We start from the raw sequence: 16904 nt of genomic DNA on the forward strand, positions 1-16904 counted from the left end.
TCTTGCCAGGTGCCGAGGTCCCCATGGGAGACCCAGCAGCTCCACGGCTCTAGGCAGCCCTCAGCAGGGCTCTGCTCCCCTTTTGCAGGTGGCCGCAGTGGAGGCAGGTGACACCGGCAGCTACACGTGCGTGGCCGAGAACCCGGCTGGGTCAGCCGAGAAGCACTTTGCCCTCACCGTGCAGGGTAAGGCATCCCTAGCGACTCTTCCCCGGGTCGCTGATTTACCCTCCTCCTCCACCCGCTGGAGTCTCCCATGGCTCCTGAACCTCGTGGCTGCCTCCGACCCCCTGTGCTTGTCACACTCGTCCTGGGCGAGGCGGTCGAGATGCCAGCACGCTCCAAGCAGGCGAGATGCTCGGTGCGCATTTTCTCCTGGGGAGCCCTGGGGAGAGCTCGGCCTCCACGGTGACAGTTCCCCTCTGGCACTGTCTTTTGGGGTGTGCCAGAGCAGAAGCACCCCGGATCATGGGTGCAAACCCCGAAAGCATCGATGGCATCATCAACGGCAGCGTCTCGCTGGCATGTGATGTCCAATCCCACCCCACTGCGGAGATTGCCTGGTATAAGGATGGCCATGTACTGCAGCTCAGTGAGGAGGTGACCGTCACCCCAGGTACGTTGGGATGCACAAGGACGACAGCCTGTCCCCCAGGGCTTGGCATGGCCACCGCCTCTCGATGGTGGGCTCTAACTCCCTTAACCCACCCTTCTGGATAACGCATGTGGGACTCGAGCTCAGACTTTCAGCTGTAACCACACACTAACAACTTACTGCCGAGTGATCCCTTCCAGAGAGGACTAAGGTTGCACCCTGCAAACTCTGTGCTGCTGCTCCCCAGGAGCTCAGCACCCTTTTCTGCTGTGCACAGTGAGGCCTCGGACCTCAAAGAGAGGCTTTGATGGCCAGACACCTCTCGCATGGAGCTTGGCCGGCTGCGGGGGGACGGGTCAGCTTGCTGGCACAGTGGCCTAGACTCGGTCCTGGCTCCAGCCTGCCCTGACGCCCTGCTCTCCGCTTCTTCCAGGCTCGCGGGTGCTCCAGCTCCCTCACCTGCAGTTTTCCAGCTCGGGCACATACACGTGCGTGGCGCTGAATGCAGCTGGCCGGGACGAGAAGCGCTTCATCCTCACCGTCCACGGTAAGTGGCGAGGGCTCGGCCGGGAGCTCTGCCCCCCAAGCGCACACCGAGGAGCTGACGGCAAACCCTGGTTCCTGCTCACACACCCCATCCCCGCCCCTTCTCCCCAGGGCCCCCGGGCATCGAGGACCCACAGCAGGAGACGCTGGATGCTGACATGGGGAGCCCCCTCGTCCTGACCTGCCAAGTCACCGGTGTGCCCACGCCCGCCGTCACCTGGCTGAAGGACGGGAACCCATTGGGTATGTGCACAAGGGGGACGCCATGCCAGGCTGCCCTCCTGAGCCTCACCACCGTCGTGCCTCAGTTTCCCCATTTCTATTCTTGCTGCAAGAGAACTGTAGGGCCCCACAGGGGAGGAGGCAGAGGACGAAGGGGCTGGCGTTTTCCCTGCATGTTTTTAAGAGGCCTTAGATTAATTCCTGAGACTGATACAATGGGATGTGGGAACGAGATGTGATGGAGATGTGGGGGTGAGCTCTCTGGGTACCAGCCCTTGGGCTACCTGCTGGGACAGGGGTTTGCCCCCAGACCAGTGGCTCTTTCCTTCTGCAAAGCTCCAACAACGCACCGTGCAAACACCCTGCTCTGCAGAGCTCTGACCTCTGCTTCAACCAACTCCCCAAACCTGGGTCCTGGGGGTGGGAAGGAAGGAGGGTGACAATGTGCACAGGGAGGGCTCGGCAGAGGAGCGCCGCTGCAGCCCCCTTCGCCCCATCTCCTCACAGAGAGCAGCCCGGAGTGGGGCCTGGTGTCCGGCGGGGGCCAGCTCCAGCTCAGCCCCCTGCAGCCCTTCCACCAGGGCCGATACACTTGCCTGGTGCGGGGCCCAGGCGCAGAGACGCGCAAGGACTTCATGGTGCTGGTGCGAGGTAGGGCTTCCGTGGGGTGGCAGGGGTCCCTGTGGGCCCTCCCTTGGAGGGTAGCCTTCCTCCCCCTCCTCTTCCTCAGCCTCCCTCTCTTCTCGGTGCAGTGGCACCCCGGATCGCCAGCGCGGGGGTCCCCAGTGAGCACAGCGTGCTGGAGGGCAGAGGGGTGAGGCTGGAGTGCCGGGCAGAGGGGCAGCCCACCCCCCAGATCTCCTGGCTGAAGGACGGGCAGCCTCTGGGGCTGCAGTCCCCTTCACGTGCCCGGTGAGTCTGGGGTGGGGGGGAACCACCCCACGGGCTAGCGACGGCACAGCCCCGTCTGTGCCTCAGTTTCCCCATGTGCAAAAGAGCAGTGCAAGGCAGGCTGAGCTCTGCTGCTTCTCCCCTGCCTCCCTGCTTGGGCTGGGATGAGCATATCCCAGCTGTTTGTTGAGAAACCATATCCCAGGTTAAGCTCTGGTGTCCTGGATAGTGCTGCAGCCTGGTGTGGTCACTGTCACCCTGGCAGGGTCCCAGCTCCTGTACTGGCCTTGCAGCGCACCCCAAAATCTGCAGCCCGAGTTGCAACCAAGCACAGAGAATCTCTGCCCCATGGGCGTGTTAGGGATGGACACACAGGTCACTGCAGCATCCTCCCTGTGCAGGGTGTCCCCAGACGGCAGCTCCCTGCTCCTCGAGGGGCTCCAAGCCGCAGACTCGGGGGCGTACACCTGCCTGGCCCGAAACAGCGCGGGTGAAGACGCACGGCTGCACACGCTGAGTGTGCTGGGTGAGCAAGACCGGGACCTCCAGGGCATCACCAGGGCCACCTGCCCCCAACAGCCCCATCAGCCTCTCTGTCCCCTTGCCCAGTCCCCCCTGCCATCGAAAGAGGCACCGACGACTCGGAGGTGGTCCGTGGTGTCCTGTCTGCGGTGGTGACGCTGGAGTGCCGGGCACAGGGGTCCCCTCCCCTGCACGTGAGCTGGCTGAAGGATGGGCTGCCCCTGCGCCTGTCCCCCCGTGTCACCCTGCTCTCGGCCAGGCACGTCCTCCGGTAAGAAGTGACCCTGGAGTGATGCTCAGCTGCAGTCTTTGGGGCTGGTACCCAGGTTTGCATGCTGGGCCAGCCATGACTGCACCCTGGAGGTGGCCACATGTCAGCGTGGAGACCTTGAAGGGGGTAAGGGGGGGGATCGGGAGCTGATGTCTCATCCACATCCCCGTGCCCTGCTCTATGGGGTAGGATCTCCCAGGCACAGGTCTCCGACGCCGGGTTCTACACCTGCATCATCTCCAGCCGGGCAGGGATGGCTGATCGCAGCTTCGTCTTGCAGATACGGGGTACGGGGCAGTGGGGAGTTTGGGGACAGCAGAACAGAGAGCACCCAAGCACCAGTTTTGCTGGTAGAGCACATGTCGTGCTTTGCAGCTCTGTTCCAGGGTCCTGAGCTGGCCCTCGGCTGCTGGGGTGGGCTCAGGGAGGATGGAGCAAGGCAGGACCAGCCTGAAAGCAGTCCCAGAGCACCCTGTAGGGAGGCTGAGCCACCTCTGGGTGCTCGCAGGACACCGGGGAATTGCCAAACCCATCCCCAGTGCCTGGGGACCCGGCCTTGCTCCCATGGCCCTGCTAAGGGGGACTGCTCCCTCCCCAGTGCCCCCCATCCTGGAGAGCCCAGAGAGCAGCGAGGAGCAGATGGCGGCCAAGGGCTCCGACGTCACCTTCACTTGCGAAGCCACTGGGTCCCCAGCACCGGCGGTGACCTGGCTGAAGGACGGCAAGCCCCTGGGGCAGCAGAACAACCTGGTGCTCGGCGGCCCGCGGCTGAGCCTGGCGGCTGTGGGACTGTCCGACGCAGGGGTGTACTCCTGCCTGGTGACCAACGAGGTGGGGGAGGCCAGCAAAGCCTTCCACCTCCTGGTGACGGGTGCGTGTCTGCCCCCGGGCATTTGGGAGGGACAGCCGGCCAATTTTTTGGGATCGATGATGGGATGAGCCCATCCATCTCGCCGTGCAACTTGCAGAACCGCCCCGTGTCGAGGCTGCGTCGCATCCTACCGAGATGTCCATCGCTGTGGGTACACCACTAGAGCTGACATGTGTGGTGACGGGTGTCCCCATGCCCACTGTCACCTGGGAGAAGGATGGGCGGCTGCTGGCAGGGCCCTGGCTCGTGTCGGGGAATGAGAGCACCCTCCACGTCGAGAGCACTGAGGTAGGGGCTCCTCTTTCTTATCCCCATGTACATTTTCTTTTTGCGCCTCAATTTTTCCCTCTCCTGACTTTGTGTAGGTGGCTGACGCTGGCTTGTACACCTGCCTGGCCACTAGCCCCGCCGGGGAGGACAGCAGGAGCTTCCATGTCAGCATCCAAGGTAGCATGGCCCCAGCAGTGCAGCAAGGAGGGTGCTAGCAGTGGGTGCTGTGGGGTGGTCAGAGCTCTGGGGGACCAGAGAGCCGGAGCAACCCCTGCACCCATCCTTGGAATCGTGGCAGGGGGGTGGATGGGGAGAGTGGTGGGGGCTGTAAGCCTCCGAATGGGGGTCTGGAGTACAGCATGATGGTCCTGCAGAGTGGGGGGGCTATGTATGACTTATAGGGACAGGTACAGGGGTGCCCAACCCACCTGGCACCCCCTGACCCACCTGGCACGCATCCCACAGCGCTTCGCGGCATTGCAAGCGTTGGCGAGACCCACAGCATCACTGCTGCGGCAGGGGGGCAGCTCCTCCTGGAGTGCCCTGAGGAGGCCGTGCCACCGCCCCACATCGAGTGGCGCTGGGAGGGCTCCCCGCTGCCGGTAGGTGCGACGGGACCTGGGACGGGGCACGGGCAGGGGCTGGGATGCACCTTCATCACCAGCCCCGTCATGCTCGTGGGGGGGGTAAGCTGCTGACGGGGGCTCCTTGGGGGTGTTAGGAGGATGACCGCAGGCGGGTCTTGGCCGAGGGGCGCTTCCTGCAGATCCGGGCCGTGGAGGCGAGGGACGGCGGGGAGTACAGCTGCAGGGCCACCAACGTGCTGGGGGACGCCAGCCTGCGTGTCCAGGTGGAGGTTCATGGTGAGCGATGATGCCCCGCCACAGGGCTTTGCTGGCAGCAAATGCCAGTTCCACCCCTGTTAGTTCAGGGATGTGCGATATTATGGGGCGTCCTCAATATTATGCGGTGTCCTAAGGTTGGGGTAATGGGAAGGGGGGTTGGATGGTGCCCAGCCCCCTGCGCTGGTCTGGGCTGACATTCTCCATCCCCTGAGCCCTGTCTCCGACTTTCTCTGGTGCCGGCTGGGTGCTGCCGTAGTGGCCCCGGAGATCCAGCCAGGTCCCGAGGAGGTGAGGGCACTGCTGAATGGCTCGGCAGTACTGCCATGCTGGGCGGAGGGGTGGCCCATGCCCCGGGTGATGTGGTGGAAGGACGGACGGCTCTTGCCCCTTCGTGGGAGCAGCAGGTACGAGGCTCTGCGGGTTGGTGGTACCAAGAGCTGGCTCTTGGATCGTGCCACCCTCCACATCAAATCACTCTTACTGCCCCGCCACGAAGGGCTGTGCTCTGTCCCCATGCATGCTCAGCAGACACGTGCCACATCTGGCTGCATTGACACTTGCCACCTTCCCAGCCATGCATTCCCATGCGTTGCAGTCTAGCTGTACAGAAGCCCCCTTGCTCTCCCTCCCCAGGCTGCAGCTCCTGCCGGGCGGCTCCCTGCAAATCGACCCTGTTCAGGCCCAGGATTCGGGCTATTACCTCTGCATGGCGTCCAGCCCCGCCGGCTCCGACAGGCGAGGCCTGGACCTCCACGTCCTGGGTAAGCAGAATAACCAAGCTGGATCCCTCCTGGGTTCCCTCTGTTCCAACCCACCGCTGCTGGGCTATTCTCATCAGTACAATGATGTGCTGCTGTCCTCTGCTCATCGTGGTCATGCCTTTCCACAGTCCCTCCCACCATCGCCCCTGGGCCCTCCAACCTCACCCTGCTGTCTCAGCAGCCAGCCACGCTGGGCTGCGATGCCTGGGGATCCCCCAAGCCCCACGTCAGGTGGGAGAAGGACGGCCGCCCCCTGAACCCCCAACTCCCACCCGGCACCTACAGGTACCTGCGGCACTGGCTGCCTCGCCCGCCGAAGGGTCCCACCGTAGGGTGGGGTTTACCCCCTTTTGCTGCTCCCCATGGGCAGGGGCTGACCCCGACACGTGCTCTGCCCATGCAGCTTGCAGTCCTCGGGGTCACTGCTCATCACCAGCCCCAGTCCCCGGGACGAGGGGCGGTTTGAGTGCATCGCCGCCAACGCTGCCGGAGAGGCACGCAAGGTCTTTCTCGTGTCCGTCCACGGTGAGCTCCTGGGGGCTGTGGGTCTTGCCAGAATTAGCTTTCCTGGGGTCTGCCACCACCTTGGGTGTGATATGGGGTGTGCTCCAGCCCTCCCTGGGTTTGGGTACCCTCTAGAGGACTGGATATGGGGGTGGGCAAGGGGGGAAACAGAAATACCTGTGCCCACGTGCATGGGGATGGGCTCCCCTTCAGCATTCCCATGCAGCCCTGCTCATCTCCCTCCCTCTCCTCTCCAGTGCCCCCCACCATTGCTGATGACCTTACAGACATGGTTGTCACCCGGCTGTCCCCCGCGGTCCTCACCTGCTACGCCTCCGGTGTGCCCCCACCCATGGTGTCATGGAGCAAGGAGGGGGCTCAGCTGGGCAGCCGAGGAGGGGGCTACCGCGTCCTGCCCACAGGTACGGGCACAGCGCAGTGCAGCCCCGGCAGGGCTGTGGGTCCCTGCCAGCCCTCCCGCTGCCTCCCCTCTGCCTGTTGTCTTCCCAGGGGCCCTGGAGATCAGGCGAGCGCTGCCTGCACACGCTGGCCGCTACACCTGCACCGCGAGGAGTGCTGCTGGCACAGCCCGAAAACACCTCCGGCTCATGGTGCACGGTACACACGGCTCCCGGCTGTCCGGCTCCCTGTGCCTTGGCCCACCTTGGGGGACGTCCAGTGGCCAACACTTCCCTGCCACTTGCAGAGCCCCCCACCTTGAAGCCCCTGCCCGGCATGGTGATGGTGATGGTCAACACCAGCGCAGTGCTGTCCTGCGAGGCGACTGGGGTCCCCCGGCCGGAGGTCACCTGGCAGAAGGACGGTGTCAGCATCGCCGGAGGTGAGCGGGAGCCTGCTGGAGGCTGATAGAGCCCACGCTGCCTGCCAGCCTTTGTCCGGGGGGAGATTGGAGTGCCCAGAGGTTGTAGGTATCCCACCAAGGTGCTGGGTGGCATCATGCATGGGTTCTTCTGGCTCCCGGCTGCTGTCCAAGGTGGGTGCGGTGGCCGCTGGAGCCATTCCCCGGTGAGTCTCCAGAAAGAGGCACTTCTGCAGGGGAAGCAGTCCCTGCGCACCGTCCATCTGCACCCCGGCACGGCTGCGCTGCCCCGTCCTGCCCTTCATTCCTGCCCATCCCCACAGGGCCCGGGCTGAAGGTGCTCCCCAATGGGCAGCTGCATCTCCTCCAGGCCTCCCCAGGGGACATGGGCACCTACCTGTGCGTGGCTCACAATCCCTCCGGCACCGCTGCGGGGAGGACCAGGCTGATTGTACAAGGTAAGGCAGGACTGGGGCCCCAGTGCTCGCTCCCTCCTCTGCTGGGCTCTTTCCCTGGCACCTTGCAGTGAAACCTGGCTGTCAAGGTGTGAGCAAGTCTCTGCCCTCCTGCCCCTTCCAGTGCCCCCCGTCATCGCAGCTGGCCCGGCAGAGCTAGCAGTCCTGGAGGGGCTGGACGTGCTGCTGCCCTGCGCTGCCCACGGCATCCCCGAGCCTCGTGTGTCCTGGAGCCGGGAGGGAGCCCCGGTGCGGGGCGGCGGGGGGAAGGCCACGGTCCTGCCCTCTGGGGAGCTGCTGCTGCGGGACATCCAGGTGAGCACCATCCCCTCCTGCAGCCGAGCTAGCTGTAGGGTTGGAGAGCTGGAAAGCAAGTGTCTCTTGCTGCTAAAAAGAAAGCCCAGGTTGCTCTGCATCCTGCCATGTCCCTGGGCTGGGGCTGACAGGACGAGGTGTCATTTAGCCAAGCAGCATCCTGGCTGCTTTCAAAAATATTTGGTAGAGGGAGAGCCCTGTTCAGTCCTTTGAAACAGGCTGGTGGGCTGGGGCAGCGCGGGTTTGCTAATGTGGGCTGGAAAAAGTGGCTGTGGCTGAGCCATGGCTTTTTGGGTGCAAAACAGCCAGCAGAGATGCAGCCCAGCGAGCCGGGGCTGTAGCTGTACCCCAGACCTGAGCTCACCTCTGTCCTCCCCGCCTTCCCCATGCAGGAAGGGGACGCCGGGAGCTATTCCTGCACCGCGGTGAACTCGGCCGGGAGGGCCGTCCGCCAGCTCTCTCTCTCTGTCCACACCCTGCCCACCTTCACCCGCCTGCCTGGAGACATCACCCTGAGCCAGGGCGAGAGGCTGGAGCTGGTGTGTGCTGCTGTGGGCAGTCCCCAGCCCCACATCTCCTGGACGGCCAACGGGCAGCTCGTCACTGGTGCGTGGGCAGCCCTGTGCCTGGGCAGGGGGCAGAGGATGCTGAGCGTGGGGGGAGGACATGATCCTGGTGCCATCCCAGTCTTTGTTCCATCTTTCGGGGTCCGTGGGGTGCCGGCATGTCTGGCTGTGCAGGGTTATAACCACCTGGTCCCCAACCACACTTTTTGGGGGGTTTGCACCCCACAGATGGTGTGTCAGGGCAGAGCGGCCGGAGCACCCTGCGGCGGGAGGCAGCCTCCCGTGCGGACAGCGGGACCTACATCTGCCGCGCAGAGAACAGTGCCGGTGCCATCAGGGCCGCTGCCTTAGTCTCTGTCAGAGGTAGGTGCCAGCAGGGAAACTGGGGTGCTTGGCCAGCCCTCCTCCTCTGCCACTCCTCTCCCTTCCCCAGAGGCACCCATCATATGGGGGGACACCAGCACCTATCAGGTGGAGCCCCCCGGGGGCAATGCACTCCTGGACTGCAACGCCTGGGGCCACCCTGCGCCCCTCATCCGCTGGAGCAAGGACGGGGTGCCGGTGGTGGCCAGCAGACACTTGCGCCAGCTGCAGAATGGCTCCCTGCTCATCCGTGCCGTGGGGGTGAGTGGGGTCTGGGGGGAGCTGCCGTGTTCGGGTGGCTTTCATGGCAAAACCAAGCATGGTGCTAACAACATTGGTACCACCAGAGCACTGACGCAGGGCGCTACCGGTGCGTGGCAGAGAATGATGCAGGCACAGCAGCGAAGGTTGTCACCCTGGCCCTGCAGAGTGAGTGCTGCCCCCACCCTTGCACCCTCCTTTTGAGGGACTGCAAATCACATCACCCCCAATCCCAGGGGGGAATGGCCCCAGCACCGCTGGGATGCTGTGGCACTGCCTGCATCCCTCTCCCTGCCCAGGTGCCCCCACGGTGGCCGTGATGCCACGAGCGGTGGCAGCGCGCACCGGGCAGTGGGTGCTGCTGCACTGCGCCGTGTCAGGGGAGCCCACCCCCTCTGTGGAGTGGCAGCGGGATGGGGACCCGCTGCCTGAGGGTCCCCGTGCCCGCGTCCTGCCCAACGCCACGCTGCTCCTGCCTGCTGTCAGCCACCGTGATGCTGGTAGTTACTCCTGCCTCGCTCGCAATGCCCTGGGGTCCGCCATCGCCCATGCCTCCCTGGCTGTCCAAGGTGGGTGCCTGCCCCGGGGCTTGGGGGGCTTCTGGCTGGCTTGGGGGGCTCGGGCTGTCCGCAGCGCTGTTACACCCTGGGGTAAGATCTCCTACACGGTGGTTTGGAGGGATATTGCCTTTCCTTGCTTGCTCTAAACCCCTTGATTCCTACTCTGGTTTGCCCTCTCCTGTCCCTTCCACGGCTCCTCTGAAGGTCTGAGCCCAGATGAACCCTTACCCGAGCAGCCACCGCGTGCCAGCCCGCACCCCCGCTTGCCTCTCCCTGGCCTTCCTGCATTTGCTGCCCATGATTAAATTCCCGTTTCCCAGGGGCTCTGCTAAATGCACAGGCACATCCTCTCCCGCTGCCTCTCTGGGAGCAGAGGGCCAGGCCGGCCGGCAGCGCGGAGGAAGCGCTGGGTGCCCTGTGTGCCCTCTGCACAGCTTCTGGCGTTCTGCTGCCAGGCGTGCCGGAGGAGAGACAAAGAAAAGCTTGGGGCTGGGGTCAGGAGCACGGGGGTTTGATACAGAGCAGGGGCTTGGGGGGTTTTGGTGCCCTTTGGTGAGCAAAAGGCACAGGGCCACGCTTGCAGCATCCCCTGTCCATGTGGCACCGTGCTGCCTGGACCCGTGGGGTCTCTGGGGGCTGTGCTTGCAGCCAGGCAGAGACTCTGGCTGCCTTCACCTCCAGAAAATGAGGTTTTCTTGACATGCAAATTACGGAGAGGGCAGACAGAGAAGCACCCCGCTTTCCTGCTGGAGAGTAGCACCAACGCCGCTGCCCCTGTCCCTTTTGCCCCAGGGGAGCCGCGCCGGGTGCGGGGCAGCCTGGTCGGTGCAATCAATGCCCACAAGCTTGGCGTCGCCACCCTTGATGCCAGCGTGCTGGATGACCCACACTCTGGCACCACCGCCATCCGGAGCAGCATCGGCAGCATCCCACCCGCCATAGGTAGGTGGCTGCGCCTGCCCTCACCCCAGGGACGATTTTGACCTGTATCGAGTGAAAAGCTTGGGGGAAAGATTTTTTTTTCCCAAAAAACTGCATCCCCTGTCTGTGGTGTGTCCCAGGGGTGAGGGGGGCCAGCGTGGCTGGGGAGGGCTGGGTGCCCCCTTAGGAGGATGCTGGTTCCATGGTGGCATCTTTTCTCCTTCACCCCCAGGGCCGCTGATGCGGGTGCTGGTCGCCATCATCGCCCCCGTTTACTGGTCCTTGGCGCACACGGGTAGGGAGGCCCGGACCGGGTTCCTGCTCACCCGGGGCACCTTCCGGCACGAGTCACAGCTGGAATTTGCCACAGGTGAGGGGTGCAGCAGCCCCAGGCATGTCGGGGGCTGCGGCACCTGGTCCTGCCCGGCTCAGCCTCCATCTCCCCCATGCGCCATCCCCGGGGGCTCAGCCCACTGCTGGGCTGAGCTTCACAGATGGAGATGGAGCTGCATTTGGGGGTGCCGCGGGCTGCTGCTCATCGCTCCCCCCTGCCCCGTGGCAGGGGAGCTGCTGCAGGTCACCCACCTCGCCCGGGGCACGGATGCCGCTGGCGCTCTGCTGCTGGACAGTGTGATTGGCGGCTCCGTGCCGGAGAGCATCGGCGAGGCCGCGGTGCTGCTGCAGGTGCTGGGTGCTGCCCGTCCTCCCCGCAGGGCTGTGACTCCCGTGCTTGGAGCCTGGGGGGGGGGTCTGTGGCCTGACCCCTCTCCCTGCTTCTCCCCAGGACTTCAGCGAGCGCTACGTGCAGATGGGCGCAGGGCAGTTCTCAGGGGATTCGGTGCAGAGCTTCATGCGGGATGGGCGCATTATCCGTGCCCGCTGCAATCACACCATTGCGTACAACCCCCATGTGGGCCCACAGTCCCCCCGGGTGCAGCACGTCCGGGCCAGCGCCATCGAAACCTCCTTCGACCCGGCCTCGGAGGAGCTCCGCTTCCAGCTCCATGCCTCTCTTGATGCAGGTAACAAGGGGGTTTCCAGGGATGGGGACAAAAATGCTGGGCTCCCTTGTTGGTCCTGCGTGGCTGTGAGGGCGCAAAGGCCATGTCACTGCAGTGACATGTCCCTTCTCGTCATCGCTGCTTGATTCCTAGGGGCTGACGGAGACCAGTGCCCACCGGGATTCGTCCTGGGCCCTCAGCAGCTGTACTGCATTGGTATGGACCTTCCCAAGGTGAGGATGGTGAGGGGCACCCGCTGCTTGGTGCCACCTCCCCGTCCACTCTCTGCTCCCCAGATATCGACGAATGCACCGAGGGGTCCCATGCCTGCCGCTACAACCAGCTTTGCCAGAACGCTGCAGGGACCTATCGCTGCACCTGCCCTCCTGGCTACCACTCGCTGGGTGCTGGCTGGCCGTGCTGGGGTACAAGCTGGGGTCTCATGGGACACTACCTCGGGCACAGGGCGCGGGGCCACAGTCACTCCCCTGCCCTGCTCCAGCCTCAGTTTCCCTGTTCAGCTACAACTCTGGGCCTCTTTCCTCCACCAGACGTGAACGAGTGCCTGCAGTCTCCTCCACCATGTGCCTTTGAGTGTCGCAATCTGCGGGGTTCCTACGAGTGCCTGTGCCCCCCCGGCAGGACCCTGCTGCTGGGTGGCGAGTGCGGCAGAGCAGGGGCGGATGGAGGGGGCACAACAGGCAGCACTCCCCAGGATCCCCCCCTGCGCTGGCGGGGGCTGAGCAGCCCCCGGGGACGGTCCTTCTCCACCCAGCTTGGCCTCCGCCGGGTGGCAAAGGCTGCGGGGCTGGGTGCCCGGGGACCCCCCTGCCCCACGGGCTTTGTCAAGAGGAATGGTACCTGCACCGGTGAGTGTGCACAGGGGGAATATTGAAGAAGGGCTTTGCAGGGAGTTTGGATGCCACTTTGTGTCCAAAATGCAGCTCCTGTGCCCGTTGCTGCCCTGTCTCCCATTTCATTTGCACCCCTGTTTGGGGGCATTGGGGTCTCCCTGGGCTTGGCTGTGCTGGGGAGGGGAAGCAAGAGCCAGGCTGCCCCAGGGCAGCGGGCACCGGAGGGGACCGACGCTTTCATGCTTGGCTTCACCCCTCTTGCCCTGCAGACCTTGACGAGTGCCAGATGCTGAACCACTGCCAGCATGAGTGCAGGAACAGCCTGGGCAGCTACCGCTGCGTCTGCCCCCCTGGTTACCAGCTGCTGCCCAACAGGAAGACCTGCCATGGTCAGTGCAGGGGTGATGCCCCTGCCCTGGGGGGATGCCTGTGTCCCTTGGGGTGCGAACCCAGTCTCCACGGTGCCCTGGATGTCATCCTTTTGGGGCTGCAAGGCTGGGTGCTTTTGTCTCGCTGCCCCAGTGTCTGAGACCCTGGGCAGGGGGTGGGAGGGTGTTGGAGCTAGGGTTTGAATCCCCATCTCAGCCTGGGGCACGCGGGCACCCCAGCACCCTCAGACCTGTCCCCTCTCTGCCAGCAGACGTGGATGAGTGCATGGAGGGCACGATTCAGTGTGGCTCGAGCCAGATGTGCTTCAACACCCGCGGAGGTGCCCAGTGCATGGATGCGCCGTGCCCAGCTGGGTACCAGAGAGGCTCCAGACCCGGGTGAGTCACGCTGCGGGTCTGGGGGTGCCCGTCCTGCGCTTCTTCTTGTGGCACCATGTTCTGGCTGCTCCTGACACCCCCCCCACATCCTGTGTCCCCCGCCGGCTCTCGTGCAGGGTGTGTGTTGGTCACTGCGCCCCAGACTGTGGCTCGGCCGGCCCCCCCATACTGCAGTATGAGCTGCTCACTCTGCCCCTCGGCATCGCCGCCGGCCGTGACGTGGTGCACCTCGCCCCGGGTGCTGCTCTCCGCCACCGCCCCATCTTCACGCTGATGGAGCAGGAGCCTGGCAGCCCCTTCACCCTCCGCACCGAGCAGGGCCGTGGCATCGTCTCCACCCTGCGCCCGCTGCGGGACCCTGGCACCCACCGCCTCAAGGTGCAGGCGCTGGCCCCAAGCGGGCGCCGGGCGCCCAGCATCTTCCTCCTCCTCATCTCTGTCTCTCCCTACCCCTACTGACACAGCTGAGGGACAGGAGGGGATGTGGGGTCAGATCTCCTCCTGTCCCTCCCCATGTGGCTCAGCAAGAGCTGAGCTTGCACCTTTCCTCTCCCCCCTGGACCCCCCCTTGCTTTCCCCTGCCCCCCGGCAGCCCCTGCCTGCATTGCCTTCACCCGGGGCCAGTCCCTGACTCAGCAGGGCCCTGGGGGGGACAAGATGTCCCGCCAGCCTCTTGCAAACAGCAGGTTTTGTTGCAACCCTGCAACTCGCACTGGCGGCCCCGGAACAAACACAGCTCTGGGTGGCCTTGGCCGCGATCAGCCCCCAGATAGAGCCTGGTGACAGCGGCTGGTGGGGGCCCTGCTGGGGTGCAGGGTGGGGTCCCCCGGGCTGGGGAGGGGGCAGAGCACCCCCGTACTAACCATGTACTAAATTGAAATAACCTTCTGTTCAATTTTTTTTAATCCATTTATTTATTTATGGTTTTGTTCCAAATAAAGGTGTTTTGTGGATAAATATCAGCTGTGCCTGAAGAAAGCAGCTTCCTTCAGCATGCGGGAGGGGAGCAGCCCTGACTTCCCAGGGCTTTGGGCACCTCCCTATGTGGCCTTGGACCATAGAAGGGAGATTGTCTGGATGTGGCAATGCCAGATGGCCAATGTCCAGCACCTGAAGGTCCACTCTTGCCCAAGCTTCAGGTCCCTTGGTCAGTGAGAGCAGGATGCAGCCTTGGTGCAGGTGGAGGTTGTTCCCAAAAAAGCCGTTTCAGTCCTACTCCATCAGTCCTACTCCACAGTGCTGGCTGGAGGGACGGGGGGTGCTGGCCCCGGGGCCCTGAGCCCACGCCTTCCCAGGTTTGGGCTGTTGGGTCTGGTGATGGCTGCGCACCCGGGTGAGGGTGCTGCGGTCAGATCCTGTCGCTAGAGCTTGCTCTTGCTGCACCTGTGCGGGGGCACTGAGATACCCCCAAAAGGTCCCATCCTTTGGGTTAGGGCTCTCCCGTCCTCCAAGGGATGGTCTGCTGCTGCGCTGGGGTCCCCTGGGCACATGCGAGGGGGAAAGGTGGTTTTGCCCCATCCCATCCCGCCCACCCGGGCTCCCACTTCTCCTCCTGATGGAGTTTCAAATAAATTCAACCTTCCCCTGCCACGCTGTGCCAGGGAGGAAAGCCGGGTGGTTGCAGAGCAGCTGGGCACCAGCTCCCCTCTGCCCCACCATTTTCCCACCCCTCGGGGTAGGTGGCTCTGTGGGGTCCCTGGGGCCGGGGGGGCACCCCCTCGATGCTCCGTGGGGGCCGATGAGGAGGTCAGGAGTGGGGGGACACGGGTGACAGCACCTAGAGCAGCCGTGCAGCGGGCTAGGGCCGGGCACAATCTCCATCCTGGTTTGGGGTGCGTATGACCCCCCTTTCTGCCCGTGCTCCCCGCGGGCAGGCGGAGGGCAGGGCCTCGCCTGGGGACAGTGCCCACGGAGGGGACTGTCCTGCTGCGGCTCCGCCTGCCCACGCCCGGCTATAAGGGAGGAGGAAGAGGAGGAGGATGCTCCAGGCACTGGACCAGAGCGCCGAGGGCAGCCGGGGAGCGGGTGAGTGCGGACATGGCGTGGAGGGGGGCGAGGCAAAAGGGGGCCCTTTGCCTTGGGGGATCTGTCCCCTTGCCCCCCATCTAGTCCCTCTCTTCCCACCCACGGGTCTCCCTCACCCCTGGGTGCTGGAGAAGGGCTCACCGGTCCCTTCAGGAGCAGAACAGCGGGGTGCCAGCCCCTTCCTAGCAGTGGGAGGTGCAGGCTGTAGTCGAGCCCCTTCTAGCTCAGTTTGGGGTGGGGGGTTTCCAAGTGAGTCCCATCTCCCCGAGGGGTCCCCTTGGCCACCCCCAGGGAGGGGAGCTGGGACCTTGGCTGGCACCACCCCACGCTCTCCCCACTCTGCTCTGGGGATGCTGGGTGGCAGGATGGGACCCCCACGAGGTGGAGGAGCGATGCTGAGGCAAACCCCAGCACCAGAGAGCGCATCTCCCCATGCCTCTGCTGCAGGAACCCCTGGGGCGCCTGCCCATGCTGCCTGCCCCGTCCCAGCCCGCAGGCAGCACTCGCCGGAGCAGAGGCTGCTCTTCCAGCCTGGCTGGCGAGGGCAATTCCTCTCCTTACTAAAGTTTCAAGCCTTTTCTTCCCCTCCCCTTTTATTTTTTTTTTCTTGGTTTTAAAAACAAAAGCAGGGTGTTCCTGCGGAACAGAGCAGCCAGAGTCGCTCTGGTAAAAACCCTGGCCCAGCTCACACGGAAATTGCTACAGAATAATAATCAGGGCTGAGAAAGTCCCACCATATTCCCCTTCACTGAACTTTGTTTCCTCTGCTTTATTACCACCTAATGCCAAAACTTTGGGGCTCTCCCTTCCTGGGCAGGCAAGCTTGGCGCAAGCCCTGTTTCTGGAGCTGGAAATACTGGTGGTGCCGCACTGTTGCTGGGATGCAGGATGCATCCCCAGGGCAAGGCGCCCCAGGTCCTTTGAGCATCACGTGGGCAGCGTAAAACGTCTGAGCAGGCAAAAGTCTGAGGCGTTTCCTCTAACCTGCTGCTGGGCCACTCGCGAAGCGAGCATGCCCGGTCTCAGAGGTGCTTAGTCAGGCTGGCGGCCACAACAGCGATGCTGGCAGCCGCAGTGGGGCTGGGGTTTGGGGGTAAAGGAGGGAATTTGCCCAGCGAGGAGCCGCAGGTGCAGCGTCATGTTTGGGCTGGGCCCTTTCCCGAACTACAACCGCTTTCCTGTAAATGCCCTGGTGAGGAAGGGAACGGCTGAGCCTCCCCGGGCAGTGACCCAGCTCGGCACACCCACAGGGCCCCAAGGGTAAGGAAACGCCGGTTGCACAAGCCTGGGTGCTGGGTGCTGCCTGCACCCCCTGCGCAGGCAGCCCGACGGGCGCAGGCAGGCTCAGGGAGCCGAATCGCGGTTATGGAGCTGCCAGACCGCTTTGCAGGCAGGCCAAATCCTGCACCTGGGCCAGCTCCAAGCCCTGCTCTGTGGGATGCTGGCCCCACACCGCGCTGGCAGGACAGGGGTGCTGGGGCACACCCCGGTGTAACTGCATGCCGCTGTGAGAGGTGCCGGGCGGGCCAGCCCGGAGGAGCTCGGCACGGCATCTTCCCCGCCTGCAAAGCAGGAGCAGGATTGTGCTGACTTGGCAGCAGCAGCATGGAAGTTGCTCAGGACAGGATTTGGCCGGCTCTGCCGTCCGCCTTCCCCGGCCAAGGGTCAGCTGGCATCGCCTCTTCACGGGGCCCTGGGA

General features: G+C 64.3%; 1 protein-coding gene across 1 annotated transcript in view; it reads left to right on the forward strand.

Moving 5' to 3' along the window:
• Positions 1-13639, forward strand: part of HMCN2 (hemicentin 2) — a 35904-nt gene extending 22265 nt beyond the window's left edge. The window contains exons 42-79 of the mRNA XM_059828724.1: positions 89-185; positions 454-615; positions 1028-1141; positions 1252-1383; positions 1870-2013; positions 2115-2274; positions 2655-2779; positions 2863-3046; positions 3236-3333; positions 3645-3917; positions 4015-4205; positions 4283-4364; positions 4653-4789; positions 4909-5050; positions 5289-5436; positions 5666-5793; positions 5922-6078; positions 6197-6318; positions 6555-6719; positions 6808-6915; positions 7004-7138; positions 7441-7575; positions 7697-7887; positions 8280-8493; positions 8682-8816; positions 8887-9077; positions 9164-9245; positions 9377-9646; positions 10430-10579; positions 10791-10928; positions 11121-11242; positions 11343-11580; positions 11713-11775; positions 11856-11984; positions 12111-12428; positions 12683-12802; positions 13054-13180; positions 13297-13639. Coding sequence (XP_059684707.1) covers positions 89-185; positions 454-615; positions 1028-1141; positions 1252-1383; positions 1870-2013; positions 2115-2274; positions 2655-2779; positions 2863-3046; positions 3236-3333; positions 3645-3917; positions 4015-4205; positions 4283-4364; positions 4653-4789; positions 4909-5050; positions 5289-5436; positions 5666-5793; positions 5922-6078; positions 6197-6318; positions 6555-6719; positions 6808-6915; positions 7004-7138; positions 7441-7575; positions 7697-7887; positions 8280-8493; positions 8682-8816; positions 8887-9077; positions 9164-9245; positions 9377-9646; positions 10430-10579; positions 10791-10928; positions 11121-11242; positions 11343-11580; positions 11713-11775; positions 11856-11984; positions 12111-12428; positions 12683-12802; positions 13054-13180; positions 13297-13639 — 5970 coding nt within the window. The remainder of the gene's footprint in view (positions 1-88; positions 186-453; positions 616-1027; positions 1142-1251; positions 1384-1869; positions 2014-2114; positions 2275-2654; positions 2780-2862; positions 3047-3235; positions 3334-3644; positions 3918-4014; positions 4206-4282; positions 4365-4652; positions 4790-4908; positions 5051-5288; positions 5437-5665; positions 5794-5921; positions 6079-6196; positions 6319-6554; positions 6720-6807; positions 6916-7003; positions 7139-7440; positions 7576-7696; positions 7888-8279; positions 8494-8681; positions 8817-8886; positions 9078-9163; positions 9246-9376; positions 9647-10429; positions 10580-10790; positions 10929-11120; positions 11243-11342; positions 11581-11712; positions 11776-11855; positions 11985-12110; positions 12429-12682; positions 12803-13053; positions 13181-13296) is intronic.
• The last annotated feature ends 3265 nt before the right edge of the window (positions 13640-16904 follow it).

Source organism: Gavia stellata, chromosome 24 (genome assembly GCF_030936135.1).
Source record: "Gavia stellata isolate bGavSte3 chromosome 24, bGavSte3.hap2, whole genome shotgun sequence".
Classification (NCBI taxonomy): Eukaryota; Metazoa; Chordata; class Aves; order Gaviiformes; family Gaviidae; genus Gavia; species Gavia stellata.